Source organism: Poecilia reticulata, linkage group LG12 (assembly GCF_000633615.1).
Source record: "Poecilia reticulata strain Guanapo linkage group LG12, Guppy_female_1.0+MT, whole genome shotgun sequence".
NCBI lineage: Eukaryota > Metazoa > Chordata > Actinopteri > Cyprinodontiformes > Poeciliidae > Poecilia > Poecilia reticulata.
Genome location: NC_024342.1, coordinates 3,481,471 through 3,507,217, shown reverse-complemented (window position 1 = coordinate 3,507,217; position 25,747 = coordinate 3,481,471). Strand labels below are relative to the sequence as shown.

General features: G+C 41.8%; 2 protein-coding genes across 5 annotated transcripts in view; both read right to left on the bottom strand.

Moving 5' to 3' along the window:
* Positions 1–210: 210 nt before the first annotated feature.
* Positions 211–12,402, bottom strand: ccdc62 (coiled-coil domain containing 62). 2 transcript variants are annotated; one of them, XM_008423332.2, is made up of 12 exons: positions 11,871–12,402; positions 11,758–11,798; positions 11,469–11,603; positions 6,920–7,112; positions 5,959–6,125; positions 5,011–5,112; positions 4,758–4,929; positions 3,976–4,077; positions 3,358–3,446; positions 2,507–2,607; positions 2,155–2,290; positions 211–474 (listed from the first exon to the last, which is right to left on the bottom strand). In XM_008423332.2, the coding sequence occupies exons 1-12, from the start codon at positions 11,926–11,928 to the stop codon at positions 235–237; spliced, it is 1,536 nt and encodes a 511-aa protein (XP_008421554.1). In that variant the 5' UTR covers positions 11,929–12,402; the 3' UTR covers positions 211–234. The 2 variants fall into 2 exon arrangements, with proteins under 2 accessions (XP_008421554.1, XP_008421555.1); XM_008423333.2 differs by lacking the exons at positions 11,758–11,798; positions 11,871–12,402 and having other exon boundaries at positions 11,456–11,545.
* Positions 12,403–13,929: 1,527 nt separating this feature from the next.
* The window catches only part of clip1b (CAP-GLY domain containing linker protein 1b), a 34,083-nt gene continuing 22,265 nt past the window's right edge, over positions 13,930–25,747 (bottom strand). For all 3 annotated transcript variants that reach the window (XM_008423330.2, XM_008423328.2, XM_008423329.2), the window contains exons 16-22: positions 21,125–21,170; positions 20,882–20,925; positions 19,491–19,587; positions 19,250–19,415; positions 19,111–19,163; positions 18,891–19,003; positions 13,930–18,731 (exon numbers count right to left, since the gene is read on the bottom strand). In XM_008423330.2, the coding sequence (XP_008421552.1) occupies positions 18,497–18,731; positions 18,891–19,003; positions 19,111–19,163; positions 19,250–19,415; positions 19,491–19,587; positions 20,882–20,925; positions 21,125–21,170 (754 nt within the window). In that variant the 3' untranslated portion in view covers positions 13,930–18,496. The remainder of the gene's footprint in view (positions 18,732–18,890; positions 19,004–19,110; positions 19,164–19,249; positions 19,416–19,490; positions 19,588–20,881; positions 20,926–21,124; positions 21,171–25,747) is intronic.

Sequence of the window (25,747 nt, the reverse complement as noted above, 5' to 3'; positions counted from 1 at the left end):
CCACTGAGGCCATTTAATTTTTTTTTCCTGAGGTAAAAGCAGAGTCTGTTCTTTATCAGAAACAATAACACAGTTTTATTCACTGCTCTGATTGCAGAGGTTGAAAGTTCATGATTTATAGAGGAAATCCAGTCTTTGGTCAAACCCGGCCGTCTCGCTGGCTGACACTGTGATGCAGGCAGGCTTTGGGTGGAGCGTCACTCGCCCGGAGGGGAAAACAAAGCGGTTTCATCTTTACACGCCCAGACTTAGAGGAGCTTTTACGCCATCCAGGTTGTCACACCCTCTCTGTACCTTGGGTATCGTGGTGTTCTGGTGGTGGTGGGCTGTGTGTGGCTGAGCGGTCCCACAGCTGGAATTACAACCTGTGGAGACGCGACGTCTCAAGCTGCTGCTGCTTTCAGGATCTCCTGGAAGCAGCCTGGAGTTGCCCAACGGCTGCTGTAGAGAACATGCTGACAGCTGATCGGCAACCTGATGAGACGCAGACAGGAGACTCGGTAGTTAGAAAACATAAAGCTCCAGAGAAGCGCTTTGTATGTTATATGTTCAGTTTAAATCCCCTGAACATTTTGATCTTTCACCAGCTTCTCAGTCCCTGTTGAAGAAAAGCATGATACTGCCACCACCATGTCTCTCAGTGAGGATGGTCTGGTTGCAGTGATAGTTTCCCATAAGAAAGCATCGATATGATGATCTGATATAAATATATTGATATCTGATATAAATATCACTGCTTTGGTTGTTTACCGTTATTTACCAATATTATATATTTCCATATATTTTTTCATGGATTAGGGGTGCACCGATTGCAGTTTTCTTGCCGATCGCTGATTACCAATCTTTAAAAAGCCTGACCTGCCGATACTCAAATGACAAATATTACTGACAGAAGTATCAGTAATAATTGTTTTTCTCGTCGTTGCATTGGAAACTAACAGCTTTTTTTGTTTACATAGTTTTCCACAAATAAACATCCCATATGTGAAAATGTATGTTTGATTTTTGTAAATGTTTTGTTTTTCTCTATTAAAAAAAAGAAAGAAAAAAACAGATAAAGCTGTGGCTCATTTAAAATTACTAGAATTTTCCTATAGTAGATTTTTTTTTTTTTAACAAAAGGTTATGTAAGTTTGCAATTGTAGATCGGCGTTTTATGCAGCTGGACTGAAAGCAGAAACAGTTCTCTAGTTTTAAAAAAAGTTAATGACCCCTGGCCTGTCGCATTAAACACAATAAACAAAATGTGACAAAATGTAAAAGATAAACTTTGACAGCTCAATATGTAAAACCATCATGAAGTCGTTGCCTTTGGCTGTGAAAATGTTTCAGTAAGGTTTTGAGGGCTTAGTTTGCTACCTTTAGGGAAACAAAGACTAAATGTTGCTTCCTGTTTCTATAGTCTTCATACCAAGCCTTGGTTTACTCATTCGTACAGATATTAAAAAAACATTCTTGACTCAAACACTCAGATTAGAATAAACAATAGAACGGTATCTGTACAGTGTAAAAAATTGAGTTTGTTGTTTATTAAAGGGGCAGTATTATGTTTATTCCAGGTATTATTTATAGCACAATAAAGTAACTATGCTAACTTCAGATATTAAAAATGCTGTGTATATATATCAAATATGACCTATAGGAAACTTTAATTTGTAATTTAAAACCTTGGAATTGGGCCTCTGTCTCTTTAAGAAGTTCCTGCTCTTTCTGAAACTTCAGGAAGTCGTCACAACATGACTCCTCCATTAATCCTTTAGCAAAGTTTTTACCAGCGTTTCACTGAGAAGCAGCTCCAATAATGAGCTTAGTTCCAGCAGGTGTTTGCTAATTGCTGCTGGCTAGTCTGAAGGAGCTGATTAGGGGAGTCGCAAGGGGATGGGTGCTCTGTTATGTGAAAGTACTGAAGCTTGGAATCAGCAGCTAAGAGGAGGAGCTGCGTCTTAAAGGTGGAGCTAGGTCCGCCCAGGTGTTTTGTACAGCTGAGTGGTTGCCATGGGAGATTAATGGATTTATCAAGCAGGCATGAAAGAATCAAAGCAACACTCTAGGTGTGTTTTTGATGAGGGAATAACATGAGATAATGCAAAACTGGAAAAAAAAAACATTTATACAGTACTGTCCCTTTAAAACAGTTTTTATAAAATATCTTACATCCGTCGTGTTTGCTGGAAAGCCTTCAGGTTTGCTGTTGGAGTCATGAACGCCAACTGCTGGTGAGGTTTCAAGATCACGTCTCAGGTTCTTCAGGGAGTGAACGTCGTCATAGTTACAGGCCGATTCGTCCTGCCTGGGACACAAAGACGTTCAGCTCGTTACGGCCGGTCACACCTGCAGGACTCAACTCTCCACCACATCCACTCTGATGTCTCTGACTTTGAGATACATTCAGCAATGATTGTGGTCGTTTCCTAGCAGATCAAAACTTTCTCTTAAAAAATCTCTCATTTCAAGATTTTTTGTTGGTCCTGGGGGTATGAGGCAAGAAAATTGATTTTCTTGTCACCTGCTAGGTAATTGCTGATGGTGTGTTTCCCTCTGAGCTCTCTGTGTTCGTTCTTGGTTCAGCCGCAGCAGCTGCAGGTCACTCCTCTGGTTCTCACACACCTGGAAAACACACACCAGCAGAAAAACCATTGCTGCTGCTTGTTGTGGCGTTTGCGATGAAAAATGCAACATGTTTCTCTGGTCAGAATTAAAGTTCCACGCTTCTCCAGGCTCAAATTTGAGTTTTTAATCTATGCTTAGACACTGATGGAACATTCATATAAATATGTTAAATTTAATGTGAGATGTTTCTTAAAGTATAAAATTTGCATCTGGCAAATTAACAGGTAGATGGATTGTTTTCAATGGGATTCAGAATAAAGTTAAGAACTACAACTCTTGTCCATACTCTAAATTTGCAAATTAAGAATCAAGAATTTGCAAAAAAATCCCCAAAACAATCGTAAACTCCTGGAAGGACTGAAAAGATGTTTAATATTACTTAATTTTAAGAATTTGTTTATATTTTAAAAGATGGTTAACAGGTTTTAGAAATGGACTCTGGCACAACTGGCCCTTTAAGAGCATCCATGATCTTGATTTGGCCCAAAATTAAATTGAGTTGGACACCCCTGATGTAGAGGAAAAGACAGGACTTTATCTGTGTTTGTACATTTAACGTCATGCCTGCTAACCCAGCCTTTATGTGAACCGGAACCACGTTGTGAGAGTGAGAGCGCCGCAGGAACACAGCGAGGCATGCAGACCAACAGGAAAATCACCTCCAGACGGAGCAGGAGGAACAAGGAAAAGACATGAGAGCGCTTCAGTAACGTTTAGCAGCAGCTGCTCTGTCATCCGGCGCCGTACCTGCTGCAGGCAGAGCAGCTCCGACATGATGCGCTCCTGCTTGGAGCGAGACAGCTCCAGCAGCTCGTCCTTCCAGCTCTCGCCCTCGTCTGTTAACAGCAAAGATCAGCAGGTTGGACTTTATCTGACAATCTGAGGTTCCTGACACGCCTGCTAGAGATGGAAATCACACACCGATAAGACAGACCTGCTGAAAACTGAAGAGACAGAACAAGAGAGAGGAGTTTTATTTTAGCTCTAAAAAGACTAAACTAGAGCATGCTGAACTTTTTCACATTTTGTTACGTTACAACTGCAAACCGCAACATAAGTTTTGTGGATTTCATGCGATTGCCAAACGAAGAGTAGTGCAGAATTCTGAAGTGGAAGAAAAGTAATACATGGTTTTCAAAATGTTTGAAAATAAAACAAAGATTTTTAATAAAATGTGAAATGCATGTTATGAATCCAGCTACATAAGGAAGGTAACACATACAAGTGCTTGGGATCGTACCCGCTCCATCCAAAAAACAAAAAAAACTCTTTGAGACCATTTTCAGGTAATATATTGATGAATTGAAATCTCTCAGATGAGAAATAATTAATCTTACAGAGAAAGAAGCTGATCATGTGACGTACCAGTCAGGGCCAGGTCCGTGTGGAGCAGCTGCAGCTCCTGCTTCAGACGGATGATCTCCTCTCTCTGCCTGCTGCTCTGACTCACCTGCTGCTGCAGCTCCGCTACAAACACAGCGACACGCAGATTAAACACTAACATCTCAGTCAAGAAAATACTGAGATACAACTGATCTGGTTATGGTGTCCGACACACAACCAGCCTCTAGGTTCATCCTTCTAAAGACAGACTTTCAGTAGTTCTTATACATGCTGGGTAATAAGATGAAGAAACCAAAACTCGCACAAAAAAAAAAGACATTTATCTGAATCAAAATTTTTAAAACCTTCTTGAACAATAGTTAAACTTTTTGAAAGGAAAATACCATTTGTATTCATTAAATGCATTTCCACACATTTTTAAGGCTATTGTATTTTTATTTACTTGTTCACATAAAAGAAACCAGTGTAGCATAAACGGTAATTAACTCAAGGAATAAAAACTATGTCCACACATATTTGATAATTTAGCCAAGAAACATTCTTTTCATGTTATTTTCTTCATCATGAGCCAGCTGTAAAGTTACAATTTGTTCTTTAATGATCAGAAAACTTCACGTCAGTAACGTTGCATCATTACAGATGAAGCTGGGAAAGACTCCACACACTGACCAACATGCTTGAAATCATTGTCTTCTTTTTTTCTAAGTGGTGATCAGCTCGTCAAATACTGGAAAATCTGATTCGCTTCTCCAATAAAAACTAACAGCTCTCACAGTTTTCTGAACAAAGCCGTAGTTTGTTACCTCTGAGCTGGGAGACCTCGTGCTTAGCTTCTCTGTAACGCCGCTTCATTTCCTCCAAGTCTCTCAGCAGCTTGTTCTCCTGAGAGCGACTCTCTGCCAACGACGTCTCCAGGTCCTGGAGCCTCGCCGACAGCTCCAGGTTACGACCCGAGGCTTCGACCACGTCTTTGTCCTGACAGAGATACACACGAAGCAGTAATAAGGTCACACGTGTGACGAGTGTTGGATTAAGTTATGAGTCTGAGGGATTTACTTTTAGCTTGAGCATTGAACTCAGTTCTTCCTCTCGGACCTGCAGAGAACCAACTTGTGTGGACAGAGCCATGACAGCGGAGCTGAGGCTCTGGTTCTTTGCCTGAAAAATATCACAAACCGCTTAATTTTTCCAGCCTCTCTTTTTCTTTGGCTGCCTTCAAGAAAAATGTAAAACATTTGTTTGACTGGGAATGAGGTTGGATCAGGTAGGAAATTGGGGGGGGGGGGAAATGCATCATAAGTCACAATTTTTCCAAACTCTTGTAAAATTGTGAAGGTCCACCATAATTAATAGATATTTTCACACTGACAGGATATAAATGTAAAACAATTTAAGGCAATTAATTGCATATACATTTTTTCACATACAAACGGTCTGGCCAGAATCTATGTATTTGAGCATTTCTACATTCACTAATCTAACACACAAGCAATATCCACAAACAGCAGTAATGGATGACAAACTCGCTCCCATTGGCCCACAGGGGGTTAATTTTTGCTTCAAAACACAATCTGATTGGATGTTGGAAAATACCATTGTCATGTTCAAGCTCTGCTAAAAGGAGTTAGCCTATCAGTGAAATTATTCAAGCCTAAAATAGCATCTCAATGCTACACATGTAGCAGCAGCACAGCCACCTCTAATGCTAATGTTAGCGTCCACAGGCCACATTTCCAAATAAGTATAATACAAATTTTTCTGATGGTTGAATAACATGAATAACAAATTAAAATAACAAATATATTTGTTCTTGAGCTCATGTGTCTATTTATTCAATAGTTATGCTGAATAAAGGGGTTTCTGAATTGAACATGTTTATTATTTTGTCTATTTTCATTTTTCAATGAACCACAGACGTCGTAATTAACTCTATTAAAACTTTTAATGGAGTCCCGCCACTACAGCAAATACAAGCAGCTGTACAAGCGGGCGGACAGTCGTTACCTCGTAGTCCTGACACTTTTGACTGACTTGCTGCTGCTGCTTTTCCAGCTCACACAGCAGCTGCTTAGCGTCGCCTAGCTGCATCTGCGCCTCTTTCTCTCTGCTTTCCACAACCCACACATGTTTAGTCAGGACACTGATCACCTCGTTGGACCTCTGCAACTCATCTGTGAGAAAACACACACACACACGCACATAGAAGAGGCATTTGCTAAATGCTATCAGGTGAGATGAAAAGTTTTGCATGCAAACAGATTATATTAGTGACTGGTCTCAGAAGATTAACACTTGCACAATTTCTCATTCTGCTGTGTGATGGTGTAATTCAGTTCATGCATTTTTTGTCAATCCAGTAAAAAGACGGGACGGGTTGGTGCTACATCAGTTAAAGGGGCAGTCTTGTGTATTTTATAGCACAATCAAGTAACTATTTTGCTTTCAGTTGTTATAAAAATGTATATAAACCAAATGACTTAAAATAAATTGAACTTTGTGGTTTAATGCTTTGAAATTGGGCCTGTCTTGTGAAGAAACTCCTGCTCTTTCCAAAACCGCCTTAAGGAAGTCATCACAACATGGCTCCTCTATTAAACCTTTAGCAACATTTTTACCAGCGTTGCACTGAGCAGTAGCTTGTATAATTAGTTCAGCAGATGCAAAGTTCCATCAGGTGTTTGCTAATTGCTGCTGGCTAGTCTGAAGGAGCTGAGTGAGGAAGTTGTGGGAGAGGGCTGCTCTGTGTGGCGGAAGCTTGGAATCTGTCGAAGGAGGAGTCGCGTCTTGAAGGTGGAGCTAGGTCCACCCAGGTGTTATGCACAGCTGAATGGTTGCCATGTATGAAAGAATCACGGCAACACTCTGATCCTCCAATCAGATTGCTTCATAATAACATGATGTAAAGAAAGTATTATGTAAAAAGTCGATTTTTACATGATACTTTAACAACATTCTGTGCTCTCACCATCCAAACGAGAACACCTCCGCTCCAGCACCAGCGCAGTCTCACGGTCTTGTTCCCAGGCCTGGTGCTGTCTCTGATGGGAAGCCGACATGGCGTTCAGCTCTCGCTCTCTGTCCTTCAGCTCGGCCATCAGGAGCTGGAGCTCCCTCCTCTGCCTCTGGATGGTGGAGCTACTCGGGTCTTTCACAGGAAGCTTCATGGAAAACATCACAAGAGGAAGGAAGCAGTCAGGTTTATTAGTTTATAAACCAACACCGTCCGGGTTTTTGACCAGTCTGGAAAAGAACTGACCTTGATTTACTTTATGTGTGTTAAAGGTACGGGTGAGTATGGAAATATATTTTTATTTCCAGATGCTGTACTCTACCCCATCGTCTGAAAGTTTTTTAACCATCCATCCATCCATCCATCCATCCATCCATCCATCCATCCATCCATCCATCCATCCATCCATCCATCCATCCATCCATCCATCTGCCAATAATCCCACCTTCAATCCATCCATCCATCCATCCATCCATCCATCCATCCATCCATCCATCCATCCATCCATCCATCCATCCATCCATCCATCCTTCTCTACACTCTGGATAAAATTGTCAGATATTTACAGAAACAAATAATTGTCCCAGAAGTTATTGTGATAAATGATAATGTTTTTAGATCATTTCGTAATGGCATAATAATCTCAAAGATTAAATAAACTTTAAATTCTGGTGAACTTTTAACACTGGAACTGGAGGACATTTAAATATCCAAAATAAATAAAACAACAGAATTATGAAATCTCTGTAAACAAAACTGTCCTTCAAAAAAAAAAAAAAAAGAAAAGAAAAGGCGCTAGTTGAGACCAAAGCACCAGACTGAAGACTTTTATCATCCAGAGAGGAACAATAAGTTCAATTTAATTTATCACACAATTAATTGATTTATTATCCCTATGAAGACCCCTATGATGAATACGAACTTTGGACTGCGTTTTCCCTCGCCCGGACGCGGGTCACCGGGGCCCCACTCTGGAGCCAGGCCTGGAGGTGGGGCACGATGGCGAGCGCCTGGTGGCCGGGCTTTTACCCACGGAGCCCGGCCGGGCTCAGCCCGAAGAGGAGACGTGGGTCCCCCTTCCGATGGGCTCACCACCTGTCCGAGGGGCCAAAGGGGTCGGGTGCATTGTGCTATGGGCAGCAGCCAAGGGAGGGGACCCTGGCGGTCTGATCCTCGGCTGCAGAAGCTGGCTCTCGGGACGTGGAACGTCACCTCTCTGGTGGGGAAGGARCCGGAGCTAGTGTGCGAGGCTGAGAGGTTCCGGCTAGAAATAGTCGGCCTCACCTCGACGCATGGCTCTGGTTCTGGAACCAGTCTCCTTGAGAGGGGCTGGACGTACTTCCACTCTGGAGTTGCCCACAGTGAGAGGCGCCGGGCTGGAGTGGGCATACTTGTTGCCCCCCATTTGGGCGCCTGTACGTTGGGGTTCACCCCGGTGAACGAGAGGGTGGCCTCCCTCCGCCTACGGGTGGGGGGACGGGTTCTGACTGTTGTTTGTGCTTACGGGCCGAACGGCAGTTCAGATTACCCACCCTTCTTGGAGTCCTTAGAGGGGGTACTGGAGAGTGCCCCTCCTGGGGACTCCCTTGTTCTACTGGGAGACTTCAACGCTCACGTGGGCAATGACAGTGAGACCTGGAGAGGCCTGGTTGGGAGGAACGGCCCCCCCGATCTGAACCCAAGCGGTGTTCTGTTGTTGGACTTCTGTGCTCGTCACGGATTGTCCATCACGAACACCATGTTCAGGCATAAGGGCGTCCATATGTGCACTTGGCACCAGGACGCCCTAGGCCGCAGTTCGATGATCGACTTTGTCATCGTCTCATCGGATTTGCGGCCGCATGTCTTGGACACTCGGGTGAAGAGAGGTGCGGAGCTGTCCACTGACCACTACCTGGTGACGAGTTGGCTCCGGTGGTGGGGGAGGAAGCCGGTCAGACCTGGCAGGCCCAAACGTGAAGTGAGGGTCTGCTGGGAACGTCTGGCGGAGTCCCCTGTGAGACGGAGCTTCAACTCTCATCTCCGGCAGAACTTCGAACACGTTCCGGGGGAGGTGGGGGACATTGAGTCTGAGTGGACCATGTTCCGTACCTCCATTGCCGAGGCGGCCTATCGGAGCTGCGGCCGCAAGGTCGTTGGTGCCTGTCGCGGCGGCAACCCTCGAACCCGTTGGTGGACACCTTCGGTGAGGGATGCTGTCAAGCTGAAGAAGGAGTCCTACCGGGCCTTTTTGGCCTGTGGGACTTCAGAAGCAGCTGATAGGTACCGGCGGGCGAAACGGCATGCGGCTCGGGTTGTCGCTGAGGCAAAAACTCGGGCGTGGGAGGAGTTTGGAGAGGCCATGGAGACAGACTTCCGTACGGCTTCGAGGCGATTCTGGTCCACCATCCGGCGTCTCAGGAGGGGGAAGCAGTGCAGCACCAACACTGTTTATAGTGGGGATGGTGCGCTGCTGACCTCAACTCGGGACGTTGTGGGCCGGTGGGCGGAATACTTCGAAGACCTCCTCAATCCCACCAACATGCCTTCTGTTGAGGAAGCTGAGCATGGGGACTCTGGGCTGGGCTCTCCAATCTCTGGGGACGAGGTCGCCGAGGTGGTCAAAAAGCTCCTCGGTGGCAGGGCCCCGGGGGTGGATGAGATCCGCCCGGAGTTCCTTAAGGCTCTGGATGTTGCRGGGTTGTGTTGGCTAACGCGACTCTGCAATATCACATGGACATCGGGGGCAGTTCCCCTGGACTGGCAGACTGGGGTGGTGGTCCCCCTGTTTAAAAAGGGGGACCGGAGGGTGTGCTCCAATTACAGGGGGATCACACTCTTAAGCCTCCCTGGTAAGGTCTATTCAGGGGTCCTGGAGAGGAGGGTCCGTCGGATAGTCGAACCTCGGATTCAGGAAGAGCAGTGTGGTTTTCGTCCTGGTCGTGGAACACTGGACCAGCTCTACACCCTCAGCAGGGTCCTGGAGGGTGCATGGGAGTTCGCCCAACCAGTCTACATGTGTTTTGTGGACTTGGAGAAGGCGTTCGACCGTGTCCCTCGGGGGGCCCTGTGGGGGGTACTCCGGGAGTATGGGGTACCGGGCCCTTTGATATGGGCTGTCAGGTCCCTGTATGACCGGTGTCAGAGTCTGGTCCGCATTGCCGGCAGTAAGTCGGGCTCGTTTCCGGTGAGAGTTGGACTCCGCCAAGGCTGCCCTTTGTCACCGATTCTGTTCATTACTTTTATGGACAGAATTTCTAGGCGCAGCCGAGGTGTTGAGGGGATCCGTTTTGGTGGCCTTAGGATCGCATCTCTGCTTTTTGCGGATGATGGGGTCCTGTTGGCTTCATCGGAACGTGATCTGCAGCTCTCACTGGAGCGGTTCGCAGCCGAGTGTGGAGCGGCCGGGATGAGGCTCAGTGCCTCCAAATCCGAGGCCATGGTCTTGAGCCGGAAAAGGGTAGAGTGCCTTCTCCGGGTCAGGGGGGTCGTCCTGCCTCAAGTGGAGGAGTTTAAGTATCTGGGGATCTTGTTTACGAATGAGGGAAGAAGGGAACTGGAGATCGACAGGCGGATTGGGGCAGCGTCTACTGTGAAGCGGGCGCTGTACCGGTCCGTCGTGGTGAAGAGAGAGCTGAGCCAAAAAGCGAAGCTCTCGATTTACCGGTCGATCTACGTTCCCACCCTCATCTATGGTCATGAGCTTTGGGTCATGACCGAAAGAACGAGATCACGGGTACAAGCGGCCGAAATGAGTTTCCTCCGCAGGGTGGCTGGGCTCTCCCTTAGAGATAGGGTGAGAAGCTCGGTCATCCGGGAGGGACTCAGAGTAGAGCCGCTGCTCCTCCACGTCGAGAGGAGCCAGTTGAGGTGGCTCGGGCATCTGGTAAGGATGCCTCCTGGACGCCTCCCTGGTGAGGTGTTCCGGGCACGTCCCACCGGGAGGAGGCCTCGGGGAAGACCCAGGACACGCTGGAGGGATTACGTCTCTCGGCTGGCCTGGGAACGCCTTGGGATTCCCCCGGAGGAGCTGGAAGAAGTGGCTGGGGAGAGGGAAGTCTGGGCCTCCCTTCTGAAGCTGCTGCCCCCGCGACCCGACCCCGGATAAGCGGAAGAAAATGGATGGATGGATGGATGGATGGATGGATTATTTACTGCAACAGGTCTAAAATTAGATATGTAGAATTATATAAATATTCAATTTCTCTTTGTTGCCACTTTTATATACATACTCCATTACTTTATTTGGAAGCCAAAATCTAAATGGAATATATTTGAAAATATAATTTTACTGTGTGTACCGTATTCACTACTATCGTTCACTATTGAACTTTATAACATTAGCTTTTAGCTCTCCGTTATGTTTTTTTTATTCCTCAAATATTTGGCAGAGATGCATCATTAACCTTTTAGTCTGAGTATATGTTCTATTTAAAATGATCAATAAATGTAAAAAAAATAAAATAAAAACTTTGTCATTCACATCTTACACATTGTTGTCGCGATACCTACATTTTGACCTCACCTCCTCAGCACCTTGAACATTGTGACCACAGCAGGAATCTATTGGGACTCCAGCAGAACTCTGGACCCACTGTGTTGGTGAACCTCTGTTTGGACCACGTGGCTGTTTGCCATCAAGTGGAGAACCTCTACCTTTCTGGAAACCAGTAGAAAACACATTCTTTAAAGTTTATCATTACAGAACACAACCCAAGCACACAATTATTTGGACCTCTGAAGAAATTGTGTACATTTTGAATATATGCAGACCGGAAATTGCACAAATTGACGGACAACAATAAAAGCCAGACCTCTTTAACTGGAGTGCTGTGCCACAGTGTAGCCGAGCCGTCTGAAACAAACAATGAAAGTTACATGGCTGAAAACTGACATGGACAGGGGCGGTGACGTGTCAGCTGGTTACCGTCAGCTCGCAGAAAGGCGCTGTCGCCGGAGGTAAACAGTCTTCTTCTGCCGTCCATGATGTCACAGCTGTTTCCCGCTCCTTACGTCACATCCACATTCAGCCAGTGTTTATGCTCCTGCGGCGTCATTCTCGTTGTTGTTGAGCTTCGGCTGATGGCATAGCGGGGATGAAAAGTTGACAGCTGGCTTTAAAATACTACAACGTATCGCAGCCGCTACTGACGCAAAGTTAACTGTGAAATAGTTTAGATTAAACCAAGGCGGCAGCTTAACAGTAGGAAGGTGATGTAACATAAATACTGTAAATTAAAACTAAGTAGTAGAAATAATACGACAAATTATGTTGGTGCCTTAAGTTTCACGAAGCGTCTCACCAACTTTTGAGACAAATGACGTACATATGTGAAGACCCGACGTCATAAGCGCTCGTCCAAACCTGGCTTTTCAGATTAATACAGGATAAATTTCAAAATAAAAGAGAGAACATTTTCTCTCTGACTCGTCAATATATTCACTAAAAAAAAAAAGAATGGACTAAAGTGATTTTGGCAAATAATAAAAAATAAATAAATAAAAATGTTGAGCATAATAACATTTTAACAACATACAAAGACGTAAATTCATAAAGGTATCAAGTAATACGGGATATTTACGGGAAAATAATACGGGAGCATGGCGGGAAAGAGACTTGACAAGTATGAAAAGATAATATTTTTAAAAAGAAAACACTATAATGGATTTATTTATTTTTATTAATGTTTTGATTTGAACAACACGTTGAAAAGGGTTTATCTGAGAAAACATGCTTATTGTCATTACAGCAATCAATTTTTCAAATCCAAATTTTTTATGATTGCTGACCAGTTTGTTGCATTTTCCCGCTGGTATTTTAAGCAATTATTACACCAATCCAAATACTGTAAATGAACTGCGTGTCTCAAATATTACTTTACAAAAGATGTGCTTAAATCAAATTAGATTCTTTTTAAAATTATTTTTCTGAGCTGTTTTCATTGAACAGAAGAGGGCGCCATTTAGAACAAAATCATCCACAGAAACTCTGGGGAGGAGCTGATCTGTGTTTTGTAAATTCTGCATTAAATAAATATCTTCAAGTTTTATTAAGGCTTTATTCTTTATTTATGTATGAGCATATGTTCACGTCACAGTCTGCATTTTGTACCTGCTTCACATTTTCATTCTAATTTCTGTTGGGAATTTGCAAGAACTCAGATGGGACCACAGAGATGCACTTTGGGATTATTGTTTCTGCCATGAAGTTCTCAATGTATTTATTTGAGAAAAGAGCATCTATGAGTGCCTCCATACCATGCTGGATTTACTGCGAGTTTTTTTAATGGAAAGGGTTACCATTTTAAAAGCTGGTAAACATTGCAGTCCACAACTTTTATTGGCGAATATGGTCATTTGGACGCACAAAATGGAGAGAAATACCCTATAAGCTGAAACTGGTACTCGCCTTTTAATGTGGGGGTAAAAGAAACAAGCTCATTATTGCTCTCCACTTAAAATCGTATCAGGGAAGTGTGTTTGATTCAAAATATCAGCATTGGTATACATTTTTAAAATTCATTTCATCTAATGAGGTCAGGAAAAACAGTTTACAGATATGTCCAATGATAAGTCTGATCAAGAATCTAAAGATTAGAGTGACTGCAAAGAATCACCAGAATAGCCATAGAAACATAAGAAAAAGCAGTTCAGCAGGTATGAGAATTACTTTAACGATAAAAGAAAATAATGTTGATCTTTGAAAAAATGAGAGTGAAAGTTGTTGCTTGAAATAGAAAAAGAAACTGTTGCTACTTTTGTGTTGCATTTGTGTTGATTAAAAGGAAAATGCCTAACTAAGCTGTTACTGATGCATGCCAAATGTTTAACTATGCAGAAGGTATGTTAGGTGAGACTTAAAGGAATTACCCATGTTTCAACTTTCTTTTTAATTCACTCGTTTAAAAGCTAATCTTATTCCTGCCGACTAAAAGATGCTAATGCACACGGCCGGAAAAACAAAAAAGAAATCATGACACCAGAAATCCCCGTCGTAGAATTTCTATTGGACAGTTCAGGAATATGTAGTACATAGAAAACAGTGACATTTTACGTCACATCCACATCTGTAAAATACTTGTCTGTGCAGATGTTACATATATAAAACATTACACCAACAATTAGTCATCACTTGAAAAGTACACAACGCATACAGTTTTCTACGAACCGTTTTCCCACTGGGAGTGTAAACCTCTATACTTTCAGTCTTAACTGGCAGAAAAATAAAAATGTAGCACACGTTAAAAGCTGAATTTCTGTTTTATGGCACCGTGTACACATGCGTCAGAAGCAAACCTCTGATTAGTATTTACAGACTAGTGCCAACAGTTCATTGCATCACTTTTACACGGGAAGATTCAATATGATCCAAAAAATTGTGCTTTAGAACAAAACATGTCCAAAGGTGGTTGCTACAGGAGTTTAATTTAAGTTAATTAAATTCCACTTTAGAAATTCTGCGTATTCATGTTTAGCCTTCAACAAAAAGCTCAAGCTAGCAGCTTGTTAGCTTAGCTCAGCTAGAGCAGAGTGAATATTGAGCTCCAAAGCTAAAGCTTGTTTATGACACCAATATTTAGAACTGGAGAATAAATAAATAACATGGCATAAAGCAAAATAAAAAAGACAAAAGTATGTTTAAGAAAAACAAAGGCTAACTGGTCCACTTTTGACACTTTCTTTTTCTTATATGTTCATAAAAAGAAACTATTTTTGTCAATTTGAGATCTGTATGTTGAGCATTTGTGGTAAATATGACAGATTTCCACATTTCTGCTGTACTGGTGGATGGAGCAATGCACACTTTTATCTGGAATGTCTAAGTGAACAGAAGATGCTTTCTGGGTTTGTTTTAATGAAAGGAAAATACCCGAAGCTCCTCATCAACCTTCATCTCCAACCAGAACCACAAAGTCTCAAACAGCCCCTCTGCGATCAAGCTGCTCATAAAACCATCATGATTTGGATTTTTTTTAAAAAAGGACAGTTTACAGCAACATCAAAACTATGAGCAGTACATATTAACAATTATACTATTTGCATTTGTGTAGCTCATGTTTAAAAGTTTTTTTCCTTGTTATTCTAGGCTTAAACAAGTCTACATTTAGACTGATAATAAATATCGAAAAACCGAAATCAGACATAAAAAATGTTCAGTTCTAGATCAAATACATACCAATTTTAGTCTACATATGTATGGGCCATTTAGACATTGCCTTGGTGCATTTTTAACTAAATAAAGGCTTGTTGGGTATTAATCCCACTATTTATTAGCCAAATTATTTATATATGTACTACTTCATTAAAAAAACGTTACAATTTCAGTTCCAACATACATACACCGTCTCTAACCATCATGTTCATGGAGCATTATTTCAATTAAATCATCATAGGTGTCTGTGATTAGCCGAGGCAAGATAAGAAGCATTAAAGCTACAATATGTGAATTTTATAAGACATACACATTTTTACATATTTATTAAAACTATCACTATTTTGTGTCAGTATAGTATAAGACAGATAATCTGTAAAAAAAAAAAAAAAAAAAAAAAAAAAAAAAGAAAAGAAAAGAAATCGAACACATCCGCCTTCTAGTATTAACTACAGAAACAACCAATCAGGGCCGGGGGGAGGGTCTTAGCGTTTTCAACCAGTTCGCATATGCACCGTTGACACTCCCCTCCTTGCTCTTTGCCCATCCTGACTGTTGAGTCTGCCATGAATGCTAAGGCTAGTTAACATGGCCGCCGAAGACGGCCGTTAAAACGTTTTCCTGTAACGGTGAGCCGTTTCTCTGCCATTGTGGTGCGTTCACACCAAACGCGTTTTGAGCATTAGGTGCGTAAGTCTATACGTGGAGGCGCCATTTGAACCGTTTGAGCGCGCCTAACATGTACGATGCTCCACAGAGACTTTGAATGTAAACCAGACTCACCTGACACTCAAAATGTGTTTGATGTGAACGCACCAAAAGTGCACGTGTCAAACTTGAAGCGTCAGATGTGTTTTTGACGCGCATAACGCATTGGGTTTGAATGCATCATTGACCCATTTAGCAGCAAGCACATGAATATGATTGAAAGTGCTAAGACACTCCTCCTGGCTCTGATCGGTTGTTTTTGACCGGAAGCTGTGCATTTTACATATCGTTATAATAGCTTAGAAAGAAGTTGGAGGAGATCACAGATTATCTGTCTCATCCCATACAGTCAGGACATAGTCGCAGTTTGACCAAACATGTAAAAAACAGATTTTTAAATATAAAGTTACATACTGTAGCTTTAAGGGCAAGGTCAAAATAAGGAAATCTACTAATCACAATAGGAAGAACAGAATGTCTTGAATTTTCTTCCAGTTCTGAAAGTGAATAAGCGTTACAACCAAAATGTCAACTCTTAGCTTTGGAGAGCAGTATTCCCTAAAACAAAAACAAAAAATGTCACAGCTGCAGACCACACAGCCTGCTTAAACACCAAATCTTTAAAGTGGAGAGTGCAATACCAGGCTGGACGCCACGTCAGTCTTCTGTACTACAGTAGTCCTACTGCAGGCGTTAAACTTCATCAGTGCTAGCTTATTTCCCTGTAAGAACGGTCGCTGGCTTTTAAAACATCAGGAGACAAATAACAAAATGTAACTTCATCAAACCTCCCGTCGCTTTCACCGGCAACGCACAGGAAGGTGAAAACGCAGATATGTTCATCCCTGACCTAGAAGCTGAGGAAACGTGTGTCGGATTAAAGGGTTGAAATCTTAACTTTAAAGCAAGCTCCGACAAAAAGCTCCCCTTAAAGCTCTCGCAGAAATGTAAAGCATTAAAAAAAAATTCATGACCGGAACAACTGTCAAACTCCACGATATAATGAAGGAAAATAGCCAAATACAAGCTTCATATTTTTCAATTTGGATCCATTTCCCGATTTTTTGTTGTTGTCACGTCGTCTTTTAGTTTTTGTTCCCACCCAAATGCGTTCTGCATCTACTTTCTACAGGCCAAGAGTAGAACGTCACCCGTCGCTTCCATCAGGTACCATTCAGTGCTGACATTGGTCAAACTACGACGGTTTGAAAAGTTGGTTTGTTTCCAGAAACACGGTGTAACATTGCGAAAAAAATATGCAACTGTTAATAAAAAATATATAATTTAAATCGTAATAAGACATAGCTTCAGAAATAAAAATGGTTAAATAATAACTGTGCTCCGAGGATACATAGAGGATCACTGATATTTTGATCAAAAAATGTGCTATGAAGGTATATTTAGAGGGTAAAGTTGTAATATTTCCAGAATACGAAAATGTTTCAAGATAAGCATCATTACAAAGCCTGATTTGTAAAATGATGCTTTGCAAATGAACATCAAATGTTCTAATGTTAAAACCACAAATCTTATGTTTTATTGGGATTTTATGAGATGGAGCAAAAAAAAGACCCGGAAGAAAAACCGACATTTCTTATTAACAAGTAGAAATCTATATTTTTATTCAAATCTCTTCACTTTAATGCCCCAGAATAAAATTTGGTGCAGCAAATTGTCTTTAGATGTACAAAGGCCGATTTTTACAAATAGTTTCGTATTCAGTCTTGATCGCTCAGATGCCCCAAAATAAAATCCGATCCAAGAGATTCTGATACGAAAATAGAGTCCAGCTGTGTTATTGAGCCTCAGCGTAAATAAAGCTCCTCGGTGCCAGAGGTTTGCTAGAGAACATTAAAGTTTGTGGTTATAACGTAACAAAATGCGGAGAAGACGTCTTCCAAATGGACAACAGCTTATGAATTTATGAATCTGGTTTTTTGTTGTTTCCTTTCCCTTTTTGCTCCAATTATTGTCTTCCTGTATGCAAAATTAGATATTCCTATTTAAGATTTTCACACTGAATTATTGCTGCTCTCTTGAAACAAAATATCCACATTTCAACTTTATAATATTGTTGTTACATTTGTTAGATTTTTTTCTTAAATAAAAGTTTTTCCTCACGTGCTTTAAGGACTGTTTTATACGCTCTTATGCATCGTGTTTAATAGATTTGACTCAGCCTCGTTTAAACCGGACCAAGACGTTAACTAATAAAACTGAGCATAAATCATTTATTTTATGCGTCATGTGGCAGTGCTGCTGATTAGTTAACGAAAACAGTGCAGGTCTTTGTTTCCCTTCAGTTTTAACTGTGCTTCATTAAGTTGCATCACTTTGTTGAGAAAACAAAAGCCTAGAAACGACACGTGGAAAATCACTTTCACTTAGTAAAAAAAAAAAACAAAACGTCTAAACATATATATATATAAAAAAAAAAAAAAACGAGTGCAGAAAGCAAATTTCATTTGATAAAAACATCAATATTGCACTGACGAAGCGTATTTGGAGGAGCGTTCTGCACCGCAATCAGAACCCCATCTCTCAGAGGAACAAAAGGGTTAGGAGAGTCGATCGCAGCTCTACGCATCAACACGGTATAAAAATACATTATGGAAGTAATCTGAGGGATTTATTGGAGCAGGAGTGTAAGAAATGCATCAGGCGACGGAGCGGGAGGGTGGCGGCGGAGCGCCTCAGAAGGTCTGGTCGTCGTTACACGACTCGGTGGTGTGGCCGAACACCTCGCAGATGTCACAGTAGGGCCGCTCTTCGGACGGGTTGCCATGGTAGGTGGTGTGAGGTATGGAGTCGGGGCTCTGTGCCTGCGTGGGACAGTCCTCCGTGTCGTGGAGGTCGAAGCAGTCGCAGATGTCGCAGAACAGACGAGGAGCCGACTTCTTTTTACGCTTTGGTATCGCTTCCTCAAACCTGTCGGAGAGAACAACCAGAGAACCGACTCACCGTTTACATTTTAAACGTTTACCTCCATCATTTATAAAAGCCTGGATGACAGTGAAAGGGTAAGCTGGATTTCCTTGTTGCATCTCTGCATTAGGAGAACATTTAGACTTTGTGTTTTTGTTTTACCCGTCTGTGCCGTCGTTTCCGTTGAACTCTGACAAGACCAGCTTCTTCAACTTGATCTTCAGCTCCTCGTTCTTCCTCTGCAGGTCCACAATCACGCTGTTCAGGAAGTTGATCTGTCCGAAACAAACGTATAGATAATTATGTAAATCACTTGTAATAACATGGCACAAGATGGAGCGAATCTTTTTGGATCTATTGAAGTGTCTGCAGTCGGCCTCACCTGTCCCTCAGCGAACTCTTTCTCTTCTTTCAGCTGTTGCAGGACAGGATTGCCTGCAAGAGCATCCGGATAAAAAAACAATGAATTTTTGATCTGCTTTCAAACTACAATCCAAAACCTATTAGAAATATTTGCCCACCTGATGGGGGAGCCTCCGTGCTCTCGGAGTCTGAGGTTTGGCTTCCCATCAGCCTTTGCTCTAAAGTGCAAACTCGACTCTGCAGCTGAGCTTTGTCCTTCTCCAGCGTCTCCACAGCCGACTGCAGCGTCTTGGCCATGGCGTTCTCTCCGCGCAGCACGGCAATCTGCCAAAGACGGAAAAGACTTTTCCACACCTGCCACTGAGAAACGACTGAGAGGTGGGATTCTGATGGGAGTACCTCGTTCCTCAGAGTTTCCAGTTCTCTGTCTTTGTCTGAGATTAAAGCTCCCGTGGATTTCTGAAGATCCGCATCTCCCTTCTTCTCTTGAGTATGCCTCAAGAAAAGTAGCAAAGCAAAATCACTAGTCCATTCCTGATCCAATATGTTGTCCATTAAAAGGAGTAAGAAGTGAAACGTTTTTGGTAAATAATTAGCTGCTGTAAGTTTGTCTCACCATCACATCACCACATTTTCATCTTTTTTTGTTTGAATAAGTTCAAGTTTGGTGACAGGAAAGTTGGACTGTGACATTATGAGACTTGCAAGAATCCAAATTAAACTGCAAAGTGCGAAGCATAGAAGATTATCAACCCAAAATATGCTGATTTAATAATGCAGATTTTTTCCAAAAGAAACTTCAACCTAAATTTATGAACATTAAATAATACCAAAAGAAATTAAATGCATGTACAGGTTTCTGTCCTCGGCTTAATGTTTAGTTTGGAGAGTCGGCTTCAAATCTGATTTTATATCAAAATGAGGCATAATTTATTTATTTTTAACTAACTGCTTAACACTTTTGCTTTCTACAAAAAACAAAGATTACGTCTGAATTCCAGCAGACATGAGGCAAGCTGCCTCCAGCTAGCTCTCCACAAACATCTCTGCTCCAGTCATCCAAACAAGTCGAAGTGAAAGCAGGAACGTCGTCTCACTGAATCACATCCACCTTTTTCATGTCCGCTTGAACACACTCTCTGCCTCGCCGTCTGTTATTTCTGCTCCAACTGTAGCTTCGTCGTTTCCCTCTGGCCGATACAAACGCTCGTGTTCTCCCGCTTCACTCAGATCTTAAACTACGTACTCACTTCCTGTCGTCACCCATTCTAAAATATTCACTTTAAGCATGAGGTTCTGCGTAGAAGCTTCAGAAACAGTTTAAATATTTTTGATTACAGAGCAGTAGTTTCTCTTTCTGGCTGACGCAGAACCAATGTTCACAGCTGCTTTGTTTTCAGATGTTTTCAGTTTTTGTTGTGGCTTAAACAAAAACCAAAATCCAGCCCAGGAAAAGAGAACGTAAAAAAAAAAAAAAAAATCACATTTAAACCTGAACATTTTACTCTTTATAAATAAAGATCTTATTCGAATTCACAATTCCTCAAACCTTAAGATGATAATATTATACGCAAACCAACATTAGATGTTCCCTCAGCAAAGACAAAAAGCTTCAAAATGTGCAGAACATGTAAAAGAAAACTCCATAAACAGATTAAATCAATTATTTGCTGTGCATCACAACAACATTAAGACTGACAGACAAAAGTGTTGTTAAAGTCAGCTCTACCGATGCTCTACTAGTGAATAAATCAATAAGCAAACATGAGCAGCACATATTTGTTGCTTACCTGGTCTTCATGTCTGGCTGTTGACCGTTGCGGTCCACATTGCGCTGCGAGTCAAACACACAAACATAGACGTATTTAAATAGATGCTAAATCCGCCTCGGCTTGAGCAGTTTATTCGCAGCAGGAGCTCAGGCCAAAGCCCATTCATCAAATCTCCATTTCAGGATAAACAAACCCCCTCGGATCCATAGCAGGATAGAGGGAGCCGCTTACGTAAGGTGGAGTTTGCGAAAAGTTTGGTACCTCGTCCAGACGCTGAGACTTCTGGGAGGCCAGCTTCAGCTCCTTGCTGAGGGGGAACAGACAGGAAACAGAAAGGAGGCGACACGTTCAGGCGCCACGTCAGATGCCAGGTTTATGTGGCATCTGTGTCAGTGTTACTGGGAGACAGATGCTCACATGTGTTCAAATATTTAACACGCGCGCACGCACGCCCGCACGCACACACACACACACACACACACAGTGCATAAGCAGATAAATACCTTCATAGGTTCTGTTACGTGAACAGTCAGCAAAAGTTAGATGACCCATTAAATTTTCTGTTCACAATAAATGCTCATCAATCAATGTTGAATAATTTTTTTATTGATCTGTGATTAAAAAAATATTTACCTGAACTCACCAAAAATAACTTTGTCTCAGATAACAAAAACATGTTTTCCACCTAACAAAAAATGTCAGGGCACTTTGTGGTTTATATTTAGTTTTTGGTTGTTGTGTTTTATTTTGGATATCTAAAATATTTTTCAGTTCCAGTGTGAAGTATCCTTTACAAAATTAAAATGCAGTGGTCTGTCAGAGGGTGAGCTGGCACTGTTATGACTTTATCACTTGAATATTACGATAAATGATACCAATATTATTATTTATCGCAATAATTACTGGGACAGTTTAGAGTCTAGCAAAATTTGTTATCATGACAGGCCTAAGTGAATTTTTCCTTACAGTGATACATTCTTTTGAGACATCTTTAATACCTCCTACTAGTCTTTCCAATGATTTTTTTTTTTTTTACACAATTCTGCTCAGACATTTCTTTAGGTCTCACCATGGTGTTCACTCTCACTTCAACAGTCAGGAGCACCAAACTACATGAGGTTTCAGCAAGAAAAACCTCCTTCAAACTACTGAATAGTGATGTGGACCTCATTAATCTGCCTTTGTGTCATTTTAGCCATTTTAAATGGGAGTAAAGTAAGATTTCTACTTTGCATTTCAGACAGATTTAAAATGTTGTTTCTTGAGCTGGACTGTTTTGAACACTTGAATCTTCCAGTATTGTTGAAATTATTATTAAATATTCATAAATCTAAATGTGTTAACTGTGCAGACATTCATCACAGGCACCATGTGGAGAGTCTGCATTGTTAACTACTAGGGTACCATAAGGTCAGTGGTAGTTTTCATGGTGGCAACGTAATGCAAACATTAACATAGGAGAATTACAGAGATGCAATTTCACAGAACTGATTAGAACAAATGACTATAATTTTTTTTTACTTATGATTTTAAAAGCAGAATTACCCCAAACAAGAAGGCAATGCTGTACATGCATTTGTAAAAACTAAATACTGCACAACAAAAGACACGAGAAAAAAAAAATCCAATCAGAAAATGTAAAGCACTCGCTATATTCACATGGTGTAATCTGCTTTAGACTGAGACGCAGCATGAAAGGGCCATTTTGTCTGCAAGCGTAAATACCCAGATATTTTTAGATACCGGAACCAAACAATTTCCTGCGCAAATTGAGATTTGTGCCCATGTGGGTCGCTCTATGGATTTGTGTCAGAGGCAGATCACTGGAGCTACGCGAGACTAATAACATGTTCTGGGTGCCATCTGGGTGAAGTATCTGGCTGCATGACGTTTAGTCACATCCATCATGGCTCTCCACAATCCCAGCGCTGCACCACAGCAGGCAGCAGGCACAACTTGGAAGGGAGATGTGCGCCGTGCTAAATATGCTTCTCCAGGCTCTGTACTGTGCTACCCGCCCTGCATACCAACTCACTGGGACGGATGAACAAAATTCAACCTAGTTTCTGTTGCACATCAATAATTGTGGTATCTTAAAGCCTGTATTTATCCTTTTGATGCTGCGTGAACGGCAGACAGATTCTTGTGGGACAGCACTTAAAACAAAATGAGGTTGTTGCGATCAATAACCAAACACATGAAAACTCAGCTGCCTCTCCTTGTTCCTGAAAGCACCAATCAGTTCGAGATCAGATGATTTAAACTTTGTCCAATGAAGTTCCCTTTCGTGTCAACTCTTGAACACATCAACAGACATGTTGTCACAGCCAGACACTTGCCTACAAAAAGACATCGAACAAGTTGTAAATACTTTTTTTATCTACACTTTTACTGTTATCTCTACAAACACTGTGAGATTTTGTTGGGCCTACATCACCTGTCCTCTCGATGTTCATTAATGTGCCTCTATTGATAAAAACAGTCGAAACGTCCAGTAAAACCAAAATGTGAATGTTACCTGCTCTCTTTCATTGTGTAGACATTTATACTTTTCAACTACAGCAGAACTAGACACACACAAACACAAAGCCCACATGTGAGCTGCGGTGCACACCGCCGTTTTTTCAGAAAGATGAAAGCCTCATTGTTTCAACACTAACAAACAAATGCATAGTAACACACTCTCTCTCTCTCTCTCTCTCTCTCTCTCTCTCTCTCTCTCTCTCTCTCTCTCGCACACACACACACTCTGATGGCACGGCGGGACAAGCGGCTATGCCGGAGCCAGGCGGTCCTAGGAGGAGAAGAGCGGTTACATAACATTAAAGAGAGGAAGGATGTGGAAAGGATGGAGGAGCACATTGTTGGGACAACTCAAGATGGAGGAAGAGAAGGATGGAGAGATTCAACACGATCTGTCCACTTAAACATTTTACTTCATCTGAAATATTTAGACCTACTAGAAGCTGACTAGACGACACCGCCTTGTTATTGGGCTGGTTTTGTCGAATTGCTGTGTTTGTTTCAAAATTAATGGCTTTCAGTGAGCCAGTTGCACCAATCTGGAGCTCTGACGTCAGAAGCTTGGTTTACTGATGACTAAGAGAGGGGGGCCTAGGGAAGGGGGTGTGGCAGGATGGGGCACATGAGCACAAACACACACACACACACGTGTGGCACATGACAGATTCACACGAGCAGAAAAATCTAAAAATAAACCTCTGCGTCAGGCTGGAGATCAACATAAACATGAAGCAGAGTAAAAATAAATGCAGTCCAAGGACACTTCATAAGTGCTGTCAAATGATGACTTTTAAGGTTTTCTCTTATTTATCCACAGTTGTGTGGAAAAATAAGGTTATGATTTAGGCTAGTTTATAAAGTGTCATTGTGTTACAAGGCGAATGTATAACCATCGATTTGACCAATAAAAATCAAATCTACCTGCAAAAATCAAAGAAAAAAAAAACACAAAGAAAGAAAAAAAGAGAGCAGAGGAAGGAAGCAAGGAAGGACTGATAGATGAACGGATACTTTTAGTAGATAACAAGAAGGCTGAATGGTTCTGGGGAAAACGAATGCAGAATGCTTCTTATATTTTAGCCCATATACAGATCATAGAGGAGAAAAACTCGATGCTTACAGCATAAAATAAAACAGAATTCAGCTAAAATTCAGATTGTTGAATTTGTAGATGAGAGGACAAGACCTAAACCTTACAGCTGATGTCAATAAGACAAAACCTTTTTAAAATAAAAAAAAAAAACAATAATAATTATGAAGCTTTTTATTAGTGATTTTAGTGAACATTTTTTTACTTTCTTCTGCTCTGGTTGAAGCGTCTGTTTTTAAACAGAAATACATAATTAAAATGCATTTTTGACCAACTTAAACAGGTCTGGATGACCTAATATAATCAGTGCTACAAAACTAAAGAAATGTAACTTGGACATGAACTAATTGAGACACACACACATGAAGGGTGCCTGTAATTTCAGTCAGTTTCAGTGACAACACAGACTGGCAGTTAATAAAATTAAATGTAAAGGTATGAGAGCTACGCTTTATTATACTTCAATGCAACGATCAAAATGATCGTTGCAATGTGCTCTAGCTTATTTTATAGCATATTTTTAAGATGGATAATCTCCCCGGAGACATACAGCTACAGCTGGGGATGCTTTATAAAACCTTTGGCATTAGTAGAGCTAATAAAGTTTTTTGTAAATTTTTTAAAATTATTTTTAAGTCCTAAAGTACCGTATGTTCCATACTATAAGGCGCACCTAAAAACCTTCAATTTTCTCAAAAGCCGACAGTGCATCTTATAATCCAGTGCATCTTATATATGGACCAATATTGAGCCACAACAGGTCTAGCAACTACGGTAAGCAGCCGCCGACTTCATTTTTGTCCATAGAACAAGAAGTGCGCGGTGCATGCTGGGATAGTTGTCAGAACCCTGGTTTGTAATCTATTAATAAAGTTTGACTGACCTATCTACCTACCGACCTGATAATTACGCCGTCTGCAGGTCATTTAGCACCACGTTCTCCACCAACATGCTGTGCGCGAACGGAGAAGGGTGACCATCGTCCGGCCACGCTCCGGCCCAGTCGCGGAAGGCTCTCCTCGCCGHCCSGAGTCGGACTGTTTTGTTGACATTCTTTATGTCAACAAAGTAGCTTTAGATATTTATCCAGGTGCTTCGACTAGGGTTACCAAGGGACCAGCCCCTATACATTTAAAGCCGGGGGGTCAGGGGAAAAGAGACAGAGACTGCAGCGGCAGCGTGTCGGTTGGTCTGTTACCCAGAAAGCAGTTGGGCACAATATCGCAACACCAACACCGTGAGTGAAACAATGACTGGGGCAGCCTACTATA